This window comes from Lethenteron reissneri, chromosome 16, assembly GCF_015708825.2.
Source record: "Lethenteron reissneri isolate LAM-NWPU_2019-01 chromosome 16, ASM1570882v1, whole genome shotgun sequence".
In the NCBI taxonomy this organism is placed as follows: Eukaryota; Metazoa; Chordata; class Hyperoartia; order Petromyzontiformes; family Petromyzontidae; genus Lethenteron; species Lethenteron reissneri.
The window spans coordinates 14,325,705-14,347,516 of NC_083794.1; the positions used below are offsets into that span (position 1 = coordinate 14,325,705).

The following is a 21,812-nucleotide window of genomic DNA, read 5'->3' on the forward strand; positions in this document are numbered from 1 at the left end:
TGTGTGCTATGGGGCCGTCCATAAATGACGTCACGCACCTAGGGGGGGGGGGTCAGACATTTGTGACGATGTGTGACGAGGGGGGGGGGGGGTGAGAAATGTGACGTCACATCAAAATGCGCAACTTTAAATAAATATAGAAAACACGTTCTACTTAATTAAATAGACTTTTTGATAAATGTTTTCTCCTGCAACATCAGAGTGCAACGGCACATTAAATACGCACTACAATGACAATAGTTTAAAGCGATTTGAAGCATGTTTTATTTGGGGGGGGGCAGAGCTTTATGACGTCATATTTGAGGGGGGTCTGACTTTTTGTGACGCCGTGTGACGAGGGTGGGGGGGTCAAAAATCGTCCAAAATCGCGTGACGTCATTTATGGACGGCCCCTATGAAGAAGGATCGTTTTCCGAAACGTCGCTTATTAAATGTTTTATTTGAAGGCCACACACATAGTGTGACTGACTCACGTGTTGAGTCTTTATTTAAAGACATTTAAAACTAATGTGGTTTTATTTGTATATATTTTAAATGATTAGTTTACATTTGCTACACTCTGCACTCCTGTCGTGTTGTTTGCATCGTTAGTTTTGTTGTAACGTCCTGCCCCTACTGGACATCTGTGAGTAAAGAGCTTTGCAGCTCATCGGATTCCTCGTGCCGCAGTCCGATTGCGCATGACGTCATCATGCACAAGGCAAGCCCCGCCCCCGAGCCCATGGCGGATCACGTGACCACGCGCTATATAAAGCGGAGAGCGCTCGCGCGCACGGCTTAGAGTCGCGGTGCGTGTTAGCGCAGTCTGTACCCACTCTCGTATTCACTCGACCCGAAATTGTATTTAATTCCTGTTACCTCCCTCGCATTCAATCACCCTATATTGCGTTTAATTCCTGGTACCCCCTCCCACCCAATCAAGCGCTTCATTTATTTTTATTTCAAGTCTCGCGCACGAGCGACCAACAACCGCAAGCGGCGATGCGTGGCTGTGGAGCGGCGCTTGTGGTGGTGGTGGCGGTGGTGGTGGTGCTCTGCGCCCAGACGGCCCGCGCCGCCGTGTGGCCCAGGCGGCCCCACTGGATGGCGCCCAGCCCCTACCGCGTCTTCAGCGCCTGGGTGCATCCCACGCGCCAGGTGAGGAGGCCTCTCGGGGCTTCTCGGACGGAGAACTTCTTTCGCACCGCACGTAGCCGACCGCGCCAATCGGCGGGGGAGAGGGGGTTGGTTCGACCTGGATGGGGCGGTAAGGCGAGGAGGACCTTCGGGTGACACGGGCCCCCCACACACCCCCCCCCCCAAGTCGGCCGTGGCTGGACGGTTCAGGACCCCAACCTCCCGGGCGAAATTGTTGGCCTCGGAATTCCATGGGAAAGGTTTAATTCGGCGGTGAAGGTTTAATTCCATGGGAAAGGTTCAATTCGGCGTGCGCGTGTACGCAATGTCTCGTGGGCTGTCGGCTGAACTTGGTGGACATTCGTCGACGGTACGCGACCAATATCCACAACGCAGGGTTTGTTTGGGTTGGATCGCGTGAATCTGTAACTCTGTCGTTAAACCCGCCGCCACCCGACACGACCAATTAGGAAGGGTTGTCACCGGTGTACTTTACTAGGAACGAATTTGCACGTTCTGTTCAAGTGACAACCCCTACTTATTGTCTGTGTCGGGTGGTGGCGGGTTTAACGACACATTTATATATTCACGCGATCTCACCCCAAAAAAACCCTGCGTTGTGGATGGGTTGGGTCTGCCTGGCTGGACGGGTCTTCACCCGTCCAGCCAGGCAGATGAAGACCTCTAGACCATTGGCTCTATACCTGCCTGGAATTGGTGAGCACACAGAGCCGAGGGACGGGATGTAGTAGCTACCTAATTGGATGGGGATGACTACTTAGCAGGTCATATGGTCTGGGGTGGAGATCTGCAGCAGATGGCCGGGTGGGTCTGTTCCTCAAACAACGTTGAATTCCCCGTGCAGCATTGAACCCGGAAACTAAGGTGTGTTTACGTAGATTGCAACTGTCCACTCGTTTTTTTATTGTTAAACTTTTCTTCTATTCTTGCGTATGGCAGCATTATATTCAGGGGCTGCATTCCAATGTGTCTGCTAGCCACGACGAGAGTGCTTCGTGAGTTGGTGTCGTTTTGCTGTTCCTCCTCCGTTGAAGGATCGCAGAAGAACGGGTGGGTTCGTACTCAGCTGACTGGCGCTAAACCCAAAGGTTAAACCGGTGTGTGTGTGTCTCTGAAGTTAAAGTCCAGGGGGGCCCATCGTCACCCTGCCAATTGATAACTCCGATTAAAAACGCAGCACCCCGAGTGTTTTCTTTTCAACGATCGATAACGATAACGAGAGACGCAGGCCAGAAATCGGTGGCGTAATTCTGTGACACCAGCAGCTGCTCGTATGTAGAGCTGCACTGCTACACTGCGCTGGCTTCACTTAATAGGCACTCGCTAACATCACCCGCCGTGCTACTGCAGTGGGATGTGTGCGTGTGGTGGTTACCCTGTAGAAAAGTGGGGGTTGACTGGGGGCGGGGGGGGGTTGCGTGTTGCGACTGCTCTGAATCTAAACCGAGTAAACCGGCATCGCTGGGTTTGTTGTGACACGTTGAATCATGCTGGATATGCTCCTTTCTCTGGCACTCGTCGAGTAATGAACTTATGTCACCATCAGAAGGCGGGACAACCGCGTTTTAGGGCAGTATGGAACGCCCTCTCATTGGCAAAGGGCGCTCCTGATTAAATCTCAATGTGCGAGTTTGACATCTTGCTAGAGTAATATAAAGCACCAACAACACGCACCACACCCAACAACAACAAACTAGAAACCAAGTATTCAAGTTTGTTGATTCACGCTCGAAATAAACAAGTTTATTGTGCCTTTCCCAATGTGCATGCACGTGTATATACAACCACGTGGTCTAAAAGTGCACCTAGCTTGGCACAAGCACCGTGACGTCACTGCCACTCGGTGGCCAACGGCGGCAGTGTAGTGGTTAGCGTACTGCGCTACAATCCCAGCGACCCACCCCCAGTTCGATTCCCGCTCACGGTCAACATCGTTGACGAATATATGAACCGGTCCTGGGCCGCCGTTAGGTCGACTCGGCCTTAAATTAGTACCTGGTGTGGTGGGTGTGTAAACATCACCACCGGAGAGACAAAGGCGGACGGGCGTGGTGCTGGACACACACCACCCACCGTGCCGGCCTACATATGTGCTCGCTAACAGCACGTGCCCCAAACAGTGTGTGGGCTGAGTATGCAAGACCCTTTTGTGAAACCGCTGCTGAATGAGGAGGGCCTTTCCAAATACTTGGGCTACTGTATTTAAACCGTTCTTTGCTTTCAGAAATGCCATGTTGCTATGCTGAAATGTGTTTTTTTAATAAGCTGTAAGGTATAAACGTAAATTCCCCCAGTTTGACTCGTGTGGCGTGTTTCACATTGACTACTAGTACCACTGGGTCCGTTCACGACACCATGGCTTGTTGTTTCGCCTCGGAATGCGACGCTTCTCGTTCAACGAATTTTGGGGGGGGGGGGGGGTCTCCTGGATATTACTTTGACGGGGTGACCACCATTGCACAAACAACCACGTGTGCTTGTGTGTGGTGGCCAGTGGAGCAAATTCCATTTCTGTGCTGTACTTGTCTATCTACGCTGCCTGCCATCCAGCAGTGGATTGCCAAAAGGCTGTCCTGCTCACGTTGCTGTGATATTTGTTTATGCATGGGAAACTTCTTTTTACGGGTACCAAGTGGACCGTTTTAAATGCAGCGACGCCAGTAAAACTCGTAAAGAGTGGTTAAAACCTTGTATTATGCCACATGTGCTGACTTCCAGTAAAGACGAAAACAACAACTTGTGCATTGACACCACTGTCTACCCTGTCCCTGGGAATGTTTTCAAGATATTAACTCTACACGTGTGGGTGGCGTGTCGGCGTTTAGCAAACTGCACCATGAACGCAGCATCATCACGTGTTGATAATAAACTCGGCTCTTGTGAGGACTGAGCATTTGTATAAAATAAAATAAAAATGACGAGGGCTGGATTGACGTTGTTGAAATAGTTAAAACGCTCATCCTTGGCGATTGTTTACCCCATTGATGGCGATCGAGGCATCGGCACACGTTTTTCCCACAACCTTAAAACGACATTCTCCAGCGCTCGCGTGGACCACCGGGCAGGCTAATGTTGCGTAGTTGAACCACAATTGCGAGCGACCTTTTTTGCAGCACTTGAAGGTGAAGAGTTTCGCCTGGAACAACTGTGGACCGGAGAGCGACGTGGCCATCCTCAAGAGCCTGCAGATTTCTCCAGACCCTGTCATCATCCCAGGAGATCTGACGGTCGCCCTCAACGCCGTCACCACGGTCACCCTCGCCGGCCCCATTGAGGTGAGGAGCTCGGCATGTACCACGTGTTCCTGCGCAGATGATCAACTTTGTTTTGGTTCAAGAGTCTCGGTTATTTTTTAGTGGTGAGCCAAAATAGTCTTCCTCCAGGGTTATTAAATGGCCTGTTTCCAATTGTCATGGTAACCCAAGATGTCCATGTGACCACAAAATAGTTGCCAGTGGGGAAAATGAGAGCGCTCTGTCTGATAATGTAAATAACGCAGAATGCATCGGAGCCTCGCTTGTTTACGTATTACATTCGCGGTTATTGAAAACCCTTTGCAACCGCCACCGTACATTGTACAAGAAGCCAAATTCCAATCGCGACCTAAATATTTTTACAATATTTACATTTTTTCATAATCTGGAGATGCAGTACTTCTTAGGTGATGTATATATACACATCTATGTTGTATTGTACTTCCAAGTGCTGTTTTTGGGTTGTGCTGTGAGCGTTTATTCTCAACTTGATGCACACACTGTTGTGGGCATGCACAGGATTTGAATTCAACAGTTGATAATGAAGGCTTGAGAGAGAAAATGCTCCACTGAACACAACCTGGAAAACCGCACTTTGGTTACGAAAAAAAATGTGCATGTCGCATTACACGAAACCTGTTTATGGCTTGAGGGAAGTGTTACGATGGTGCAAAATGTGTTTCCTGTTTCGTGCAAAATGTGTGCACCGTGAAGGCCAATGTGACGCTGGATAAGGAGCTGGCAGGGCTGTGGATCGAGGTGCCGTGCCTGGATCAGATCGGGAGCTGCGTGTACAAGGACGTGTGTCAGCTGCTGAACCAGCTCACGCCACCTGGACAGGACTGTCCAGAGCCCCTGTTCAGCTATGGCCTGCCCTGCAATTGCCCCTTTAAGAAGGTTGGAAACATCACACTTGCAGCAACAGATGGCCTACTGGCAAATCGTCAACTATGATCAATTCAGTACTGAATGAAGGCCTCCCCCCCACCAAGTCCGTTGCCTTCTCTCACGGTCTTGCAATGCTAGTCCACCTAGTACCTTTTGCACAAGCTGATTGCATCGCTTAATCTCTGCAATGGATGTCCTCGGGACCATTCCTTCCCTTGGCTGGCACTATTACATTGTTAAGTTTGTTTCTTGTAGGCAGATGGATGAGAGGGGTTACTGGTAGGTGAAGAACTTTAAAGCCTCATTGAGCTATTTATTGTCCAGCACCCATGGTTAGCCAAGCCTGCGACAGTGTGGACTCAAAATACAATACGTATACTGCGAGTATTGGTAAACAGTGTAATTACTAGCTATTTAGCTATTTTCAGAAGTGACCCGGCCACAAATGATAGCTCAACAAAGTGGCTTGTGTCAATTTATAGCCACTTGAATTTTGTTCCAGCATGGTTTTTATATATATAACAAAGAAGACAATGTGGTAGTGTGGGGAAGTGTGAAATTAGCTACCACGTGTGGCGTGGTGGGAACTGCGGCCCCCCACGCCTTGCAGAGAGTCATGCAGTTGCCAAGCGTACTTTCCTTCCTCCCAAGCCACTCTGAACTTGAGTGGTTTGGGGAAAGTAATTTCGTCTGGCCCCCTGTTTTAGTACACATAGGACTGGGATAGATAAATTCTAAGCAAAGTTCAGAATTTATATAGTGATAAACATTTGCTCAGATTTAGATTTAAAGCTTTCGTGACTGCAGGGATTCATCTTTTTGTTTCTTTCGGTAAAGTCGTGTAGAAGGGAAATAATAAAATAAAATATGTTTTTTATTATGTTTTATTGTTATTATTTTATTATTTCCCTTCTACGTGACTTTACCGAAAGAACCAAGATTCGCTCAGATTTGAGCAAATATAAGCGTACAACTTTTTCTAAATCTGCTGTTGGATGACGGCTTCCCCACACTTGGGAGGGGGTTATCATTTCACCTCGCTGGGTGGTTTGGTGACTGTGTGAGCATAAAAGTATAGTACAACGCATTTTTCTGCACTGCCCTCTGCTCCCCACCATGTTACCCTTCTGCCGCAGCCTGTAACACCTCTAATGCAGTGCTGGCCCGATCAAACACTATACAGGCACAACCCTGCTTGGGAAATGCTGGTAGATCAACAATGCTGAGTTTCATTATAATATAGGAAAAGGCATGAACTGTCGAATGATTGTATAAATTGTAATTTCTTTTGTTTTTGCAGGGAAAGTACAACTTCCCAGAGTCCGATTTCACCATTCCGTACGTGGAGCTTCCGTCTTGGCTCACCAACGGAAATTACCGCAGCAAGGTGACGCTGTCCATGGGCGGGAAAGAGGTGGCGTGTTTGAAGCTGTCGCTCTCGCTCCATGCCGAGTGAGCCGTTTTTGCTTTTCTGCCGTGCGGAGGTCTGCTCGCCGGCGTGATTTTCCGTTCTAATGTACAGGTAATATGCAGATTAGAATTTCTACTTGTGATTGGTGCAAACCGCATTTCTTAGTGTGCTTTATCAAAACGCTCACTGTATGCAAATGTTGATTCTAAGTTTGCCTAATATTTCATATTTTAACCTCAAGGTAGTCACTTTAGCTGTATAAGTTGCATTAGTAGGCGATATTGTTCCATTTGAATTTTAAATAGTCAAATTATTGCATCCAGGAAGCCTCGTTATACTGTGGGCTTCCAAAGGTGATCCTGAGTAAATGTTTTTCGGATTTACTCCCCAACACACCAGTGTGCTGAACGAATAACGAAATGCCATGTTCTGTTTACATGCCAAACTTTACTAATTGGCTGCCGGCTGGTTACGGGTTTAACGACATTCATATTTACGAGATGTAGCCCAAAAAAAGTCTTATTGCAGAACGTTTCATTGCATAGTTGTCTTAACTTATTAGTAATGACGCAATGAATGTCTGAAGTGTGCACACGTGTTTCTTGAAAAGGGTCCAATACAGGTTTCTGGAGATATGGGGTACAATGGAGACCGTGGCAATGATGAGAGAACGGGCTCGTGAGGATAGCCTAAAGAGGGCAGCGATGCTTTTATTTGCAAACTTGCAGTCATGTTGACGTTTGGCGCATTGGTCCAGTTGGGAGTGGGGAATTCATCATTGGCTTTAGTTACCAGCTTGAATCTACTTGCTTTAACAAAAGCTACCTTAAGATTTTTCACAGAACTTATTAACAGCCATGACTTTGCAGTTCTTTCCGAAATCTTCAGAATATGCTGTATTGTATTGGCAATATTCCAGTATTCAATGTCTGCATGCTAGGCATGATCTACTCGTGGTTAAATGTGAGTTTTTTAAACATTTTAAGTAACATTTCATGCACTGGCAGTGTAACGGTATATTTGCTTGATTGTGATGACAACACAAATGGAATAAACCCAATCACTATTTACTGATGCATTGTGATATTTAATATCAATAAAAACTACATAAAGAACTGCGCTTCACGTAAATGATGAACAAATTCCTCATGTACAGACGTACAACGCTGCATCCTTTATTTTAAATAACAGGATTGCATCACGAACAAATGATAGTTTACTAATGAAGGTAAACAAAAGCACACACAGGCTGATGGATGTCTAATAAAGACCCTCACCAGTTCTATACATTTGTATTGATTGTGCAACTGTCGGACTTTGCTTCAATCTGTTTTTGTTCCACTGGGGAGAGCCTCTTTTGTATGATCAGTTCCCCTTTGGAGTTGATGTAAGAGTGGGCAAATTCCTCTTCTGTGGGCAGTCCTTGTGGCAATTTCAGTGGCTGGACCCTGCAGGAGGGGTGAATAAGCCACATTGTCACGAGAGTAAAATGTACCATGGAAAACAAGTTGGAAAAAATCGCACAAATCCTTTGCCAAACAAATATTCATGTTTGCACTGGTTTGTCTCCAATGTGGTAACCGTCTAATCAATTTGTCAGGTGTTCAATGGATCCACTGGAGCACTGTAAACGGCAATTGTTTCTGGAAACTGCCATCAGTGACACATTCACCATGGTTGACTGTCAACGTTGCAGGGGAATGGAATGACGGTGTTTTTGCTGTGCAGTGATGATTCCACAGACTAAATTAATCTGTCTGAAATGGCTCTGACCCATAGTTGTCCATCACAACTCTCCACACCATCTCACTTCATCACGCCACACTCGTGCCTAGATCCCCCTTGTACAGGGATTCGTGGTGTACACCTTTTTTAAAATGAAGAAGTGTGGGAGTCCCAGTTCCCACTTGGTGCTTCAATTAGAATTAAATAACAATGGGGAAATGTTGCTGCGACCATTGCTGGTGAAGAATACAGGCAATAGTTTCCCAAACGTTGCCCACGTGGATGAAGACCAAGTCCGTAATTGCAAAACTATAGGCTTCAGTTTGGTGCACATTGGAAAATCTTTACAAGAGTTGTAGTGCCCCCCCCCCCGCCCCATGACGGACTGACAGAGCTCATGCACACATGCTTTAAACCTTGGAAAATAAATCCAAAATTAGCACAAACCGTCAGTCATTTGCAAAGGCAATATGTAATAAACGTGTTTCTAATAAAACTTACTTTATGAGATGCTTGACCATGGTAAGTTGAGCATTAACAGATTCTATGTTCTTGTGTATCACAGGGTCCCGCTGCATAAAAATGGAAAAACAGTATTCTCAAGATTGTTGTAAACATAGCAGTTTGATCCAAAGCAAAAACAGGAATGCTATGTCTGCATGTCTTCCTCGGCAACATATTCAACGTTTTTTAAAAGGCATATCTTAAGAGTAACAAAATGCCCGATGTTACAATTTTTTTTTGCTTTTGAGCATGTTCAAGCCAACAATTGTGCTTTATAACATTGAGACAAAATGGTGTGAAAAAAGTTAAATGTATTTCAACCGCTAAACAATCATGACACCATTCCCTGTCGACCAACTGTCAATACCTTGGTCAGGCCCAGGTTCTTGATGGCCAATTTCTCCCAGTAGGGCCGGCGGTAAATGCTGCGGATGCGTCTCACGATGTGCAGCTTGTGTGGCTGCTCGGGGTCTCCTCCGTAGATGTTATGCTCCTTAGCGTATTCTTCCTTGCTCTGCTCACCCCCAGGACATCGTGAGAAATGAAGTCCAGAGTTGTTTGGGGGTTACACTTAGTATTCAGTTTTATTTCACTTGTTATCAGTGTCATGTCAGAGAAGGCAATGCAGATTCTGAACACTTGCTGAATGGTGCATCACCTTGTTACAGAACAGCCCGCAGACATCAAAGAGCTCCTAAGATTTCTAGAAGGGCTCTCTTACCCAATCTGGGGATTCTATACTGTCCCATGTGCCGTGCAACAGATATGTTTGCTATGTAGCAGTTAAAACTATTTTTTGTTAATTCTCAAAGGAATGTCATCAACTAGTGCCTCAATAACCCACTTAAAAAAACTGAGAGGTAAACATTGTTAAAGTGGGTTTGAGGCTGAAGCAATGTATATCACTATGGAACAAACAGATGGAACCGAAGAAAGAAACAAATAGCTTCTGGCGAATTAATACACGTTCATGTTGAGGATGTTAGGAATATCTTGACAGGCAAGGTTACACAATTAAACGTTGAGAATAGAAGGCGACAGTGTTGTAGATATCAGGAAAAGTAACTTGTGGGTGGGGCAGTTGTTCAAAATGGAGACTGTTAATTTATTGAGACCGCCATTGGCATGGCACCCAGCGATTGCCAACCAAGGTTAGGCCACAAGCCGGACGGTGAGACACTTCAAGAGCGGACCTTGGAGCCCAGGTGTCTGGAAGAGGGAGGGGAAACTGTTCAAGTGTGGTGCCAATAACACTGTCATCATCTTTTGACGTGGTATTTGTAGCAATGGTATGGGTAACGTACGTGATTTCGTGCTCCACTTTCAAGTGGATAATATATTACAAGATGATACAGCACAACCCGTAAAGTTCACACAAAATAAACTCGGGCACATACTCAATGTTGTGGCCCTTCCTGGTTTTGCAAAACAGCAGTTAAAATAAAAATATCAGTAAGCGGATCACACTGAATCTGAAACGAAAAAAATGCATCATTACCTTCCTTTTGGAGCCTTCCTGAGCATTCTTTTTGTAAATCGCCACAATGCTGGTCCTCGCAAACTGGCAGAGTGCCCAGTTTCGACCCAAAAGCATTTTCTGTGTCATCTGCCAAGCAAAATTACCACGTCAATGAAGTGCTTTGGTATAACAATACAAGTTCAGTTTTCTGTCTGTCAGGTATATGCATGTTCACAATATAACTTTCAGAATAGTTTTTTTCTCCCAAATATCACAAATGGTGAGTGTGAGTGTGGCAAATGTGGGAGGGCAAGGGCTCACGTGGAAGTGTGTGACGATAATGAGAAAATTTACTTCGTCTATAGCAGGGGTGGGGAAACTTTTTTCTACAAAGGCCATTTGGATATTTATAACATCATTCGTGGGCCATACAAAATCATCAACTTAAAAATTAGCCTGTTATATTGGGTCAAACATTTAATTAACTCCCCACTAATGTGATGGCTGGAACTGCTTCTCTTTGGTGAGGCGTGTGATGTTAGCTGGTATTGATGATGTTATGACTCAACTGCTTTTCCAGGTTTGCTCCTAGATTTATTGAATTTCGAGTCCCGTCTGCAGTTGCCTTGACAGGGCCAGACCAAATGATTTTGCGGGCCTTATACGGCCCGTGCGCCGAACGTTCCCCACCCCTGGTCTATAGGATGGAAAGTCCTCTAGTTAGTACGTACTTTTACAGTACAGTCCACATTCACAATTACTGGTAGGAATTATGGAATTGCTCGTACAAGCTACCAAGACAGGCATTGCAGTGCCACCTAGGGGTCAGATCTAATACCAGATGGGACTCGGGGCTGACCGAGAAATGTATACACTTTTCAACCAATGTGGAATCTGACATTGGCCGCGATGACCTCTTGAACTAGACGGTCAATGCAGGCAGTCCCATGAGTTAATTTAAAACCTAACCCTCTACGGACTCGCTCAGTAGCGTTGGTGCAAATACGGGTCCTGAAATAAAACCATACATTTAAATCCTGATATAAAAAGGTAATTTAGATCAGTGTCTCCGGGCCCGATTATTTGTAGAGTGATGCTCTTCTCCATTGACGACCCCGTGCCGGTGCTGTAAATGCCACGTTACCATGGCATGAGCCAGTACATTCATAGACGACCACTGTTGTAATCTTGATTTGAAGCTTTCGTGACTGCAGGGATCCATACTCTTTGGTTCTTTTGGTAAAGTCACGTAGGTAGAAAATAATAGATCATGACGTTTCGATCGCAACACAAGCGATCGTCATCAGGTGAGACAATTACAGTAATTGTACAATCTCACCTGATGACGATCGATTGTGTTGCGATCGAAACGTCGTGATATATTATTTTCTACCTACGTGACTTTAACGAAAGAACCAAAGACCATTGTTGTAATCTAATAGTGGTGGTCGTTTAACGCAGGGGGTCGGCAATCAAAATAACAAGAGCCGCATTGCACGTGGTGAATACGAGATGGAGCTGAATTAACGTCATGAAAACAGTCCTTCAAGAGCCGCATGCGGTTCCGGGGTTGCAGGTTGTCGACCTCTGGTTGAACGGAAAGGTGACATCGACCGGGCTGTTTGAATTGTCGACCTTCCGACCTCAAACGAAGCACCCTGCCACCGCATTCCCCAATACGAACCCTGACATATACTTGTGATATAAAGTCCCTTCAATTCATGATTTATGGACATTCTCATAGCGCAGTACTGTACCCTGCTCGTATAATGTACTGCTACATTCTCTGGTCAACCTATGCAGATAATTTATTTTACAATTCTGGATCCGGCGATAACCCATATCTTTAAGAGAGGTTATTTGCCTGCAACACGGCATTGATGTAATGTGGTGGTGGCGTACGCCTGTAATCCAGCAGTGTGGAGACGAGACTTGGTGGATAACGTAAATCTTTTGAAACTCTCTTCCCGTGGGCATCGATGTGCCATCACCCTGGCTCGCCAGGTGAAGACAGTCACCGTACTGTTACAGCAAATCGTCGAGTCTCCAACTTTTTTTTTTACAGGGACCATCTGAACCAGCCAGGGAAGCCGCCCGTTCACCAACACTGACCAGCATGGTGAAGTATGCGCAAAACAACGCCCACGAGCGACGCGGAGTGGGGGACACCCTCACCCAGCAGTGGATTGACAAAAGCGCAGCGCAAGACGTAACAACCGCCATAAGCCACTAAGTGGCAGTGACGTCACCACAACGCTTGTGCCAGGCCATGTGCACCTTGAGGCCACGTGAAGTATCGAAAGCCCGCTGGCAGGGCACGGGGCAGACCCAGCAGGTGCCACGGGTCGACTGACTGAGATGACCGAGATGACTGGCTGATGCACCACCTGTGCCCCCTACTGTGCCAATTTGCTGTGCTTTAGCCACCCGGCGCTCCGCTCATTGTGAGCGTAGCTCCTCCGCCCTCCGTTGTTGCTGGAGGGCGACTGCCTCCAACTGCCCAGTAGCGTCCTTCACAAGCCTCCTCCACAGAGGCCGATCTTGACACCGCTGGTACCAGTCATCGTCAAGTCCACTCAGCTCCACGTCCTCCTGTACCACATCACTCCATCTCTTCTCTAGCCCGTGCCGCGCCCGTTTCGCCCCCTCGATCCGGCCGAACAAAAGCTGTTTCGGTATGCGGTGGCTGGGCATGCGGACTCCGTAACAACTCCCACCACCGACACGCGGCCCGGTGACAGGGGCAGACACTCACCGTCGCTGCCGCCGCCAAACTGTGCTGAACGGTCGCCCATTGCGTCCTGGCGCACGCGCCGATCATGGTGCGTGCGGTCGCCTCGCTTGTTTGCTTTACCTTGTTGAGTTGTTTACGAGTTTGCTTTTAGCCACCCTCTAAAGGACGCAGCGTGATCACAACACGGGCGCCGCCATCTTGGCTACCGGAAGTCACGTGGGGGGGGGGGGGGTAGCACGTGACGAAGAGGAACGCGGAAGCGGCGCTGAGACGCGCGGGTTCACAGTGGCGGGAGAGGAGGAGGAGAGGGTGGAGGTGAGTGCAGAGAGGTGGTGGGTGGTGAGAGGTGGTGGGTGGTGAGAGGTGATGGGTGGTGAGAGGTGGTGGGTGGTGAGAGGTGGGTGGTGAGAGGTTGAGGTGAGTGCAGAGAGGAGAGTGGTGAGGGGGTTGAGTTGAGTGGAGAGGGGAGAGGGGGGTGGTGAGGTGAGTGGAGAGAGGAGAGGTGGGTGGTGAGGGGTTGAGGTGAGTGGAGGTGGGTGGTGAGTGGTGAGGGGGGTTGAGGTGAGTGGAGTGGTGGGTGGAGAGGTGGGCGGTGAGGGGGGCCGAGGTGAGTGGAGAGAGGAGAGGGGGGTTGAAGTGAGTGGAAAGGGGGGCCGAGGTGAGTGGAGAGAGGTGAGAGGAGAGGGGAGCTGAAGTGAGGAGATGGTCTGAGGTGCATGAAGAGATGGTGTCAGATGAGGATGCGAGTGTCTGAGCTTAATCGAGCAGAGGGTATTGGGCAAGGAGGGAGTTTGGTGAGAAGGGAATCAAGGTCAGGAGGGAACAGGTGACGAGGGTGAAGAGGAGGCGGGAGAGAAGGGAGAGAAGAAAGTCGTGTGAGGAGGGACTGTGAGACGAGGCGGAGTGTGAATTGAGGTGAGGAGGAGGCGGGTGAGACGGTGCAGGGGAAGGGTATTCTGCGTGCGCAGGGAGACCGGTCACAGAGCACAGGGAGACAGCATGGCCGACCTCCGTCTGGCCGGGATGGAGGCGGCGGCCGTGTCGGTGCTGAGTCGCGCCGTGGACCTGGACCGCGAGTCCCGCCTGCCCGAGGCGCTCGTGTGCTACCAGGAGGGCATCCAGCTTCTCATCGACATCCTCAAGGGTACGGGGCACAGACGGCACCACCACTGATCCCCCCCCCCCACCCACCCACCGCGGCACGCCGAGCCGTGGAGCCACGGACATCAGCTGCCATCGCGAACGTTGTTCTGTGCGCAGATTATTTGGTGCTGATGCTGATGCTGCTGCGTTGGCAGTGGTGTTAACAAAAACACTCCAATACACTCGTCAATAACACTGTGGCATTAAAAGGGAAAACATATATAATTGCGCATGCTATGAAGAAGGGCTATTGCCCGAAACGTCGCCTCTCTCCAAAGGTGTGCACACGTCAGGGTTCGCAGGCGCACTGTGGAACAACAGCTGTGGTGGGTGGCCTCCCTAGAACCTCGCAGGAGCGCGGGGCATGGATACCGTGCAGGGTCCTAATTGAATCGGCGGAAGAAAAAGAAAATAATTGTATTACATCTATACAACGACTGGCTACCAACTTTGAGGTCTTAGTCTCTCCTGATATTCTGGATTACAGCCGTATGGCTGTGTATTACAACATAGCCATACGGCTGTGTTGTAATATAATCAAAGCTTTTACGCAATATTATCTTGTAAATAACTAAACGTGCTGTATTGTTTTTGTACAGCCATAAAGGAAGATGCAAAGAAGAGCCACTATCGCCAGAAGATTGAAGTCTACATGGAGAGGGCTGAGAAAATCAAGCAGCAAGTGAACGTCCAGAAAGAAAGTGGGTAGTAGGAGGCCTGAATTCCTTATCTGCACGTGAGAATGTAGCCTTGCCGGAAGAGTATGGCACAAAAGGGAGTTAGTAAACATTTTCAGGATAATCAACTCTTCATTATCTGGTGCAATATTTATTTATAATTTACCTACTTAGAATGTGGGTGGAGATGTAGTGTGCGTCGTCTGTTTTGATTGCTTCTTAAAGTACAGTAATTGTTTTACTTGTTTGCGGTCGCGTGCGAGACTGAGTCACTCACAAGTGGGGATCAGCTCATAATTAAACTCGCACGCGTTTCGCCAGCATGGTTAATCCTCAATGCCTGTGAAAACCCCCTTTACCCGATGTGCATCACAGTGTGTGCGCACTTGCAAGGTGGCAAGTATCACGAGCAGTTGCGAATCGCTGATAATGCTATCGGATTCAGCTACGTGAAGCTGTTTGGACCGTACCTGGACGAGACTGTGAGCGAGGTGTGGGTGGAGGATCCTTACATCCGTCACATCCATCAGGTCTGACACCTCGCACACCTTGGTTGAGTGTGTGACCGAGACAGCATGGTATTTTGATCCGCCGTGTGTGTGGCAGCACCGTTAGGGCAGCAGCTCACCAACTTTAGGACTCACAATTGACAGCAACTCATACAATATCGTTAAGAGATGGTCCTTGCCTGTAACATCTGGCAGTTCACCAGCATTGATTCAAGTAAGCCTACCTCTGCTGAGATATTGTGTCGAAACCAGTCCAAAGCTTGCTTGTCTAAAATCAATTACGCACTCCCAGAAGGCCGTGCAGTCTGGGTTGTTTCAGAATGTTTTTATGTGGAGACATGAACTAGACATGTTATCTGGGGATCTATTTTGTAATTTATATTCTTGCACAATGACGTTCATGATTATTTCGAGTTATATACAATAAGGAGCGCTCATCTTTACGGACATGGGAAATCATGGGATAAATCAGGTAATTAAATAAACAGTCCTTGGCTAAGTCCTGCTTACAAGCTGATGACACAGCAAATCTGAATACAATTATTCCCTCAAACAGGCAGGCATAATCAACATTTCACAAAATCAGGCACGATGTTTTGGTCGCAACACAAGGGTCCATCATCAGGTGAGAAAGAATTATCTGGATTGCTGCAGTCACGAAAGCTTCAAATCAAGATTAGTATATCTAGTTTTGAAGGTAACTTTCTCTGTAAATCTCATGTCCTTTCTAAAAGACATCGGCATTGATGGCTGTCCTTGTTCAGCTCTGTCCTTTAACATTTTCTCAAGAAGTTGGCATGAGATACTCCCTGTTGCATCCTATTTTTCAAATTTCTTATGTACCTAATTTGCTGTCTTCCTGATTTCTTGTCACAAGAGTTTTCCTAGCCAAAACATGATTTTGGCTTATTCATGGAATTCGTGTTGAGATGTAAAAAAAAATTGAAACACTCTCAAGACGCTTTGTAGCAGAGTGAAATAAAAAAGAGGGATTTGAGAAACAAGCAATCCATTGAGATTGTGACGAGTGAAGATGGTTGTGGTTTCATTTGCAGCTTTACAACCTCCTCCGGTTTTGCGAGATGCTGATCCAAGGACCGTGTAAAGTGAAAAAGGTCAACCTCCTTACTTCACAAGACGAGGTGACTCGCCCATTAACTCACTACTTTATAGCCGGGTGTTGTTGCATTGTAATTGTTTTGTCTTGTCATTAAAACTAGTTATTTTCATGTTATACCTTCAATCAAAACACACTCAGACCAGGAGCAATGAACTCCAGGAGGGTGCACTCGTGGAACTGAGGCAAAGTCTTCAAGGCCACGACATCGCACTCAACATCTCCTACTCAGACACGCTGCACGACCGGGAAATCAGGTTTTCCATGCTTCAGTGCAGCTACACAAGTAGCCTATTAATTCTATATCCGTGAATGTCTCTTGATGACATTGTCACTCGATGTGCTCATTGAAATTACCACTTGTCATTCAGGTTTAATAATGGATGGATAATAAAGATTGGACGAGGTCTGGATTATTTTAAGAAGCCCGCGGTAAGTTTTGTGTTTATTTTCTGTGTCGTTTCTTTTCATTCTTGTCAGTCACATGCTCTTTCAATTGAGGATTTTAGCATCTACATCCAGGGCTTAATTTAAGCCAGGGTTGTCCACATCAGTGACCTGGGAAATATTTCCACACCCTGCACCGCCACATCCAGTATACCTATCTCTGTGGCTGTGGCTACTAATCCCGTGCCTACTCCAGTCTACCAGCAATTCAACATATTCAGTAAGAACTAGAGCCCTATCTGCACCCAGATGAATTGAAATTAAACAAAATAAATATGGCTGGTTTTAGTACAGCATCTGAAGATGTGGTCGCATTTAAATGCTACGTAAATCCAAATTGTATTCAAACTCATTTGCTCCTATGGAGCATTATGGGTAAATTAATATGCCGTATCGGCAGAACTTTGTCTCAACATACAAAATATGTTATAGTCTATCAGCCTATTGCCTTTCTGGACGAAATGTTATCAAGCAGAATTTTTTAAAGCCAACTCCGAATGAAATTGTATTGATATTTTTGTGTTAAGCCATGTAATGATCTGACCAAATGTGTGTTGTGAAGACTGTCCACCACCTGACAAAGCCAAAAATAAATTGACACCTGTATACGTGTTTAACGAGCCAATTATTATCGTTTCAGCTCACGGGTAAGTCGAGGAAATATTTCTTACCACCAAATTGAGCAATTGCAATCCATATTTCGTTTAAACCTACGTCGAATACCATCAGGACAAGATCTAGGAAGTGAGAATAAAAATCCAGGAAGTCAGAATGATCTGATCAATTGTATTGTGTTGTGCAGTCAAGTAGAGTAACTCTACCCTCCGCAGACTTGAAGGTGCAGTTTCTGATGCCTGCACTTGTGGTTGCTTCTAGGGCCGTTTCAGCATCGGCTACGGAGACTACGACTTGCGGCCTTGCCACGAGACCACGGTGGACATTTTTCACAGGAAGCACACCAAGGAGGGCTGAGACCACGCATCCAAGTTCTCACAAAGACAATGTCTTAATGAAAACAAATACGGTGTACAGAAGCATTCAAAACTGTTCAAAAAGGCGGAACATACGCCGAGATTGCACAAAAGACCGGAGTCTGACAAGGAGACACGCTTGAGTGTGACGAGGATTTACAGTGGCTGATGACATTGTGCAACATGTTTTGTTAAATACACCTGCTATGTGTATACCATGTACAGTAATATTTTATAAACTTGGTATTTTTCTAATATGGCAATAGAAAGTTTTAATTTATATTTTCCAGTTTCTTTTCTGGGTTTCATGGGAGATTTTAAGGCGCATTACAAATGTTAATATTAAAATAAAAATTATAACACTGCCCCGTCAGTTCCTTATCCTCAACATCATATTGATGCAGTCATTAACACAAATTTGCAAAAACTGAAGATAACGTGTATGAGGACACGGCTAAAAAAAAATCAAACATCCCTTGTGAACACACAGCTCGGGTGCTCCAAGCTGCATGACATGAAAGTGAAGGTTCATGATTGAGCAAAATAATACTTTTAAAGGGACCTTCAAGAACACCACAGTAACACTCATGATATTGGCATGACGTATCATTAGGCATGGTTTTTACACCACGACATCCCAAGAGCGAGACTCATTAAACTGTCAGCCCCAGGACACGGAGCCAAGGTGTAAATATACAAAATTCGAGCTCTTTCGGATTGCAATGTAAAACGATGTAACCACCCTCTTGTCTGATCTCACGAGACCTTGGACAGCTAAAGCAGTGTTAAGCCTTTAGCGATCACCACCCACAGCAGGTGTTTGAGACTTGGGCTAGGTTGTGGGCAGAGTAAAGCAGTGCGTGGCATGTGCCGGCTCTCAACCAGCAGTGCACTGACAATGAGGGTGCAGTTCATGTACTCATGTACATGGCATGAGCATCACACTATGGACATGATGCAGTCGCAGATCCATCCCCACGGGCCTTGACCCTGGGCCCGCACCTCCCGAAGTGCCAGTTCCACGTCTTCGGGCCAGAATCGCGTGCCCACCAGCACCTGGGCCAGCGTGGAGGCCACGTCCATTGGTAGCCACGGGTCTGGCACCTTCACCTCGAATCGCTCGATGCGCCCATTCTTCACCTCCACCCTGACTGTGAACTCCCCGTGCTGACCGCCTCCGCAGGGGTCAGAGGGAAAGCTGTGCTCGTAACTGAAGGGTGGTGTGCGTCCGTACACCCACTCCCAGCTGCTGAGCTCCTCTCGCATGCGTTCGATTCCTGGGTAGGCCTCGACATCTGTTGGGTCCACAGTGGTGGCCTGCCCGCGGCCTGGGCGGCCGTGCGACCTCGCAAACTGCGCTGCCACCGCGCCGGCCAGGAGGTTACAGGTTAGGGTCCGGTCACGCTCCCGCAGATTGGCCACGGGCGCCGGCACGCTGGGAGTGGCGTTGGTGCGCAGCCCCGTGGCGTGGCCGCTGCGCAGGGCGCGCGACATGAGCACCCGATCGGCCTCCACGAGCAGCGTGCAGTGGTGGTAGGCCGTGTCGCGGCCCAGCTTGGCCGCCGTGCCCGACACCTTCAAGTTGGCCTCCATCACCAAGTCGAAGCGCTCCGTAGCGCGCACGTCGAGGCGCGGCCGCAGCGTGGCCACGGCGTCCGTGATGAGGCCGAGGTTGCGCTTGCGGTCGTAGCCGGCCCTCGAGCTGAAGAAGGAGAAGTTCACGTTGCCAAGGTCGTGGTAGACTGTGCCGCCGCCGCTCCGCCGACGCGCCACAGAAATTCCCCGCTGCCGCAGCCACGGCACATCGCTCTCCCGCCACGGGTTCTGGTGGCGGCCCAGCACCACGGCGCGCTCGTTCCACCACACTAGCAGCGCACCGCCGCCCGCCCCGAAGCCGCCGTGCTCGTAGAGCCAGTCCTCCAGGGCCAGGTTGGTGAAGACGTCGGCGGACGTCGAGCGCAGGATGGTGAAGCTGCCCGGGGCCCCGAGCAGTGACTCCGCGCTGGAGGAGCGAGAGGCCGGGGTCCTCGCCTTAGACGCAGGAGACTTCGGACTCCCTCCTCTGGAGGCGTGGGTGTCACAGTAGCCAGCCCTGGGGAAGTCAGGAGCAGAGGTCAAGATCATGGAGACATGGGTGACGGCTGTGGTAGAGTAGGGACTCGGAGTCTCAGCTCAGGAGGCATGGCTGTCTATATACTAGGGGCTCTGCGGGCACAGAGGTCACAGACAAATGTAAAGCTTCCTTCTAGATTTGAAGCTTTCGTGACTGCAAGGTTTTTTCGGTAAAGTCACGTAGGTAAAAAATAAAATAAATGAAAACTAAATTAAATCACGACGTTTCGGGCGCAACACAAGCGCCCTTCTTCAGGTGGGGACAACGTAGCGAAAGCAACCGTGACTTTACTGAAAAAAACTAAATGTAAAGCTCCGCAATTTCGTGTTCACGCCACTGCTGGTAGAAGGGCCTCTCTGAGAGGGAGCTCTGGCGGGCATTTGGCTTCCTCTTCCAAACCCGTCAGAAGTCTTCAACCCACTACAAGTGACTTGCCCATCGACTTGTAGCGGTGGCCGGGCAGAGGTCACGGTGGCCGGGCAGAGGTCACGGTGGCCGGGCAGAGGTCACAGTGGCCGGGCAGAGGTCACGGTGGCCGGGCAGATGTCACGTGACCGGGCAGAGGTCACGGTGGCCGGAGAGAGGTCACGGTGGCCGGGCAGAGGTCACGGTGGCCTGGTAGAGGTCACGGTGGCCGGGCAGAGGTCACGGTGGCCGGGCAAAGGTCACGGTCGCCTGGTAGAGGTCACGGTGGCTGGGCAGAGGTCACGGTGGCCGGGCAGAAGTCACGGGACCCGACCCTGACTGCAGGGGGATGGAGAGCCATGGCCCCGAATTCACGCGGGTTTCAGGGTCCCGCGTCTGGAGGCGCCCGGGGGGTGCCTCCAGTGGCCCGTACCTGGACGCGTCGGCACTCGGGGTCCCATCCGTGGAGGCGCGCACTCCCCGCGTCTCCGTCGCGAGGCCCGAGCAGTCCGAGAGGGACACGCGGGAGCGCAGCGGCAGCAGCAGCCCGCGGGAGCGCGCGACACCCCGGCCACACGCGGTCAGCGACGCCAGCATCGGGGTGAGCAGTGGGGTGAGCAGAGGGGTGAGTGCCGGGGTGAGTGCCGGGGTGAGCAGAGGGGTGAGCAGAGGGGTGAGCAGTGGGGTGAGCAGAGGGGTGAGCAGTGGGGTGAGCAGAGGGGTGAGCAGTGGGGTGAGTAGAGGGGTGAGTGCCGGGGTGAGCAGAGGGGTGAGCAGTGGGGTGAGCAGCGGGATGAGCGCCGGGATGAGCGCCGGGATGAGTAGTGGGGTGAGTAGAGGGGTGAGTAGAGGGGTGAGTAGTGGGGTGAGTAGTGGGGTGAGTAGAGGTGTGAGTAGAGGGGTGAGTAGCGGGGTGAGCAGCGAGGTGAGTAGTGGGTGAGTAGTGGGTGAGCAGAAGGGTGAGCAGAGGGGTGAGTGCCGGGCGGCAGCTGACCACACCGGGGAAGGGGGACGGCCTCAGTCGCCCGCCCCCGTGACGTCACGCGGGGTCAGAGTTCGAGGGGCGGGGCGATTCGGCAGCGCGAAGCAGCGGGGGGCGGTGGATGCGGGCGGCGTCATCGGGTTTTTTATTTTGATTTTAAATTAAAAACATTTTTTTTTATCAATTTATTGTGAGCGTTAGCGCGTGCTGATCTTAATGATGCGGTTTTTGTTGCGTTTGTTTAAAACGTAAAAGGAAATTAAATCTCCGCCGCGGCGGCGAGAGTGGTTGGGACGCGGCGCGGGCGGCGGCGGCAGATTCAAACGGAACGGCGCC

The 21,812-nt window shown here is 49.0% G+C and overlaps 4 protein-coding genes across 4 annotated transcripts; 2 read left to right on the forward strand and 2 right to left on the reverse strand.

Annotated features, from left to right (window-relative positions):
* Positions 1-771: 771 nt before the first annotated feature.
* Positions 772-7,760, forward strand: GM2A (ganglioside GM2 activator). The gene is made up of 4 exons (XM_061552491.1): positions 772-1,137; positions 4,251-4,412; positions 5,106-5,288; positions 6,580-7,760. The coding sequence occupies exons 1-4, from the start codon at positions 982-984 to the stop codon at positions 6,733-6,735; spliced, it is 657 nt and encodes a 218-aa protein (XP_061408475.1). The 5' UTR covers positions 772-981; the 3' UTR covers positions 6,736-7,760.
* Positions 7,761-7,841: 81 nt separating this feature from the next.
* Positions 7,842-13,322, reverse strand: MRPL30 (mitochondrial ribosomal protein L30). Its single transcript, XM_061552492.1, has 5 exons — positions 13,134-13,322; positions 10,418-10,525; positions 9,287-9,433; positions 8,917-8,987; positions 7,842-8,138 (listed from the first exon to the last, which is right to left on the reverse strand). Exons 1-5 carry the CDS (start codon positions 13,197-13,199, stop codon positions 7,973-7,975), a joined length of 558 nt encoding a protein of 185 aa, XP_061408476.1. The 5' UTR covers positions 13,200-13,322; the 3' UTR covers positions 7,842-7,972.
* Positions 13,323-13,364: 42 nt separating this feature from the next.
* Positions 13,365-18,341, forward strand: MITD1 (microtubule interacting and trafficking domain containing 1). The gene is made up of 8 exons (XM_061552495.1): positions 13,365-13,427; positions 14,081-14,256; positions 14,855-14,956; positions 15,326-15,462; positions 16,497-16,583; positions 16,700-16,815; positions 16,930-16,990; positions 17,882-18,341. Exons 2-8 carry the CDS (start codon positions 14,112-14,114, stop codon positions 17,975-17,977), a joined length of 744 nt encoding a protein of 247 aa, XP_061408479.1. The 5' UTR covers positions 13,365-13,427; positions 14,081-14,111; the 3' UTR covers positions 17,978-18,341.
* Positions 17,987-21,382, reverse strand: LIPT1 (lipoyltransferase 1). Its single transcript, XM_061552494.1, has 2 exons — positions 20,928-21,382; positions 17,987-20,068 (listed from the first exon to the last, which is right to left on the reverse strand). Exons 1-2 carry the CDS (start codon positions 21,089-21,091, stop codon positions 18,916-18,918), a joined length of 1,317 nt encoding a protein of 438 aa, XP_061408478.1. The 5' UTR covers positions 21,092-21,382; the 3' UTR covers positions 17,987-18,915.
* Positions 21,383-21,812: the final 430 nt, after the last annotated feature.

What these genes read in the sequence shown, in the direction of transcription:
- GM2A (XM_061552491.1), top strand. Translation starts at nt 982, where the DNA reads ATGCGTGGCTGTGGAGCGGCGCTTGTGGTGGTGGTGGCGGTGGTGGTG. An exon ending in GGGTGCATCCCACGCGCCAG is followed by an intron (nt 1,138 to 4,250) that starts GTGAGGAGGCCT and finishes CCTTTTTTGCAG; the next exon opens with CACTTGAAGGTGAAGAGTTT. An exon ending in GCAATTGCCCCTTTAAGAAG is followed by an intron (nt 5,289 to 6,579) that starts GTTGGAAACATC and finishes TTGTTTTTGCAG; the next exon opens with GGAAAGTACAACTTCCCAGA.
- LIPT1 (XM_061552494.1), bottom strand. Translation starts at nt 21,091, where the DNA reads ATGCTGGCGTCGCTGACCGCGTGTGGCCGGGGTGTCGCGCGCTCCCGC. An exon ending in CCGAGTGCCGACGCGTCCAG is followed by an intron (nt 20,069 to 20,927) that starts GTACGGGCCACT and finishes TGACTTCCCCAG; the next exon opens with GGCTGGCTACTGTGACACCC.
- MRPL30 (XM_061552492.1), bottom strand. Translation starts at nt 13,199, where the DNA reads ATGATCGGCGCGTGCGCCAGGACGCAATGGGCGACCGTTCAGCACAGT. An exon ending in AGGAAGGCTCCAAAAGGAAG is followed by an intron (nt 9,434 to 10,417) that starts GTAATGATGCAT and finishes GGGGGTGAGCAG; the next exon opens with AGCAAGGAAGAATACGCTAA. An exon ending in ATGGTCAAGCATCTCATAAA is followed by an intron (nt 8,139 to 8,916) that starts GTAAGTTTTATT and finishes CCCCTCCTGCAG; the next exon opens with GGTCCAGCCACTGAAATTGC.
- MITD1 (XM_061552495.1), top strand. Translation starts at nt 14,112, where the DNA reads ATGGCCGACCTCCGTCTGGCCGGGATGGAGGCGGCGGCCGTGTCGGTG. An exon ending in TCTCATCGACATCCTCAAGG is followed by an intron (nt 14,257 to 14,854) that starts GTACGGGGCACA and finishes GTTTTTGTACAG; the next exon opens with CCATAAAGGAAGATGCAAAG. An exon ending in CTGCACGACCGGGAAATCAG is followed by an intron (nt 16,816 to 16,929) that starts GTTTTCCATGCT and finishes CTTGTCATTCAG; the next exon opens with GTTTAATAATGGATGGATAA.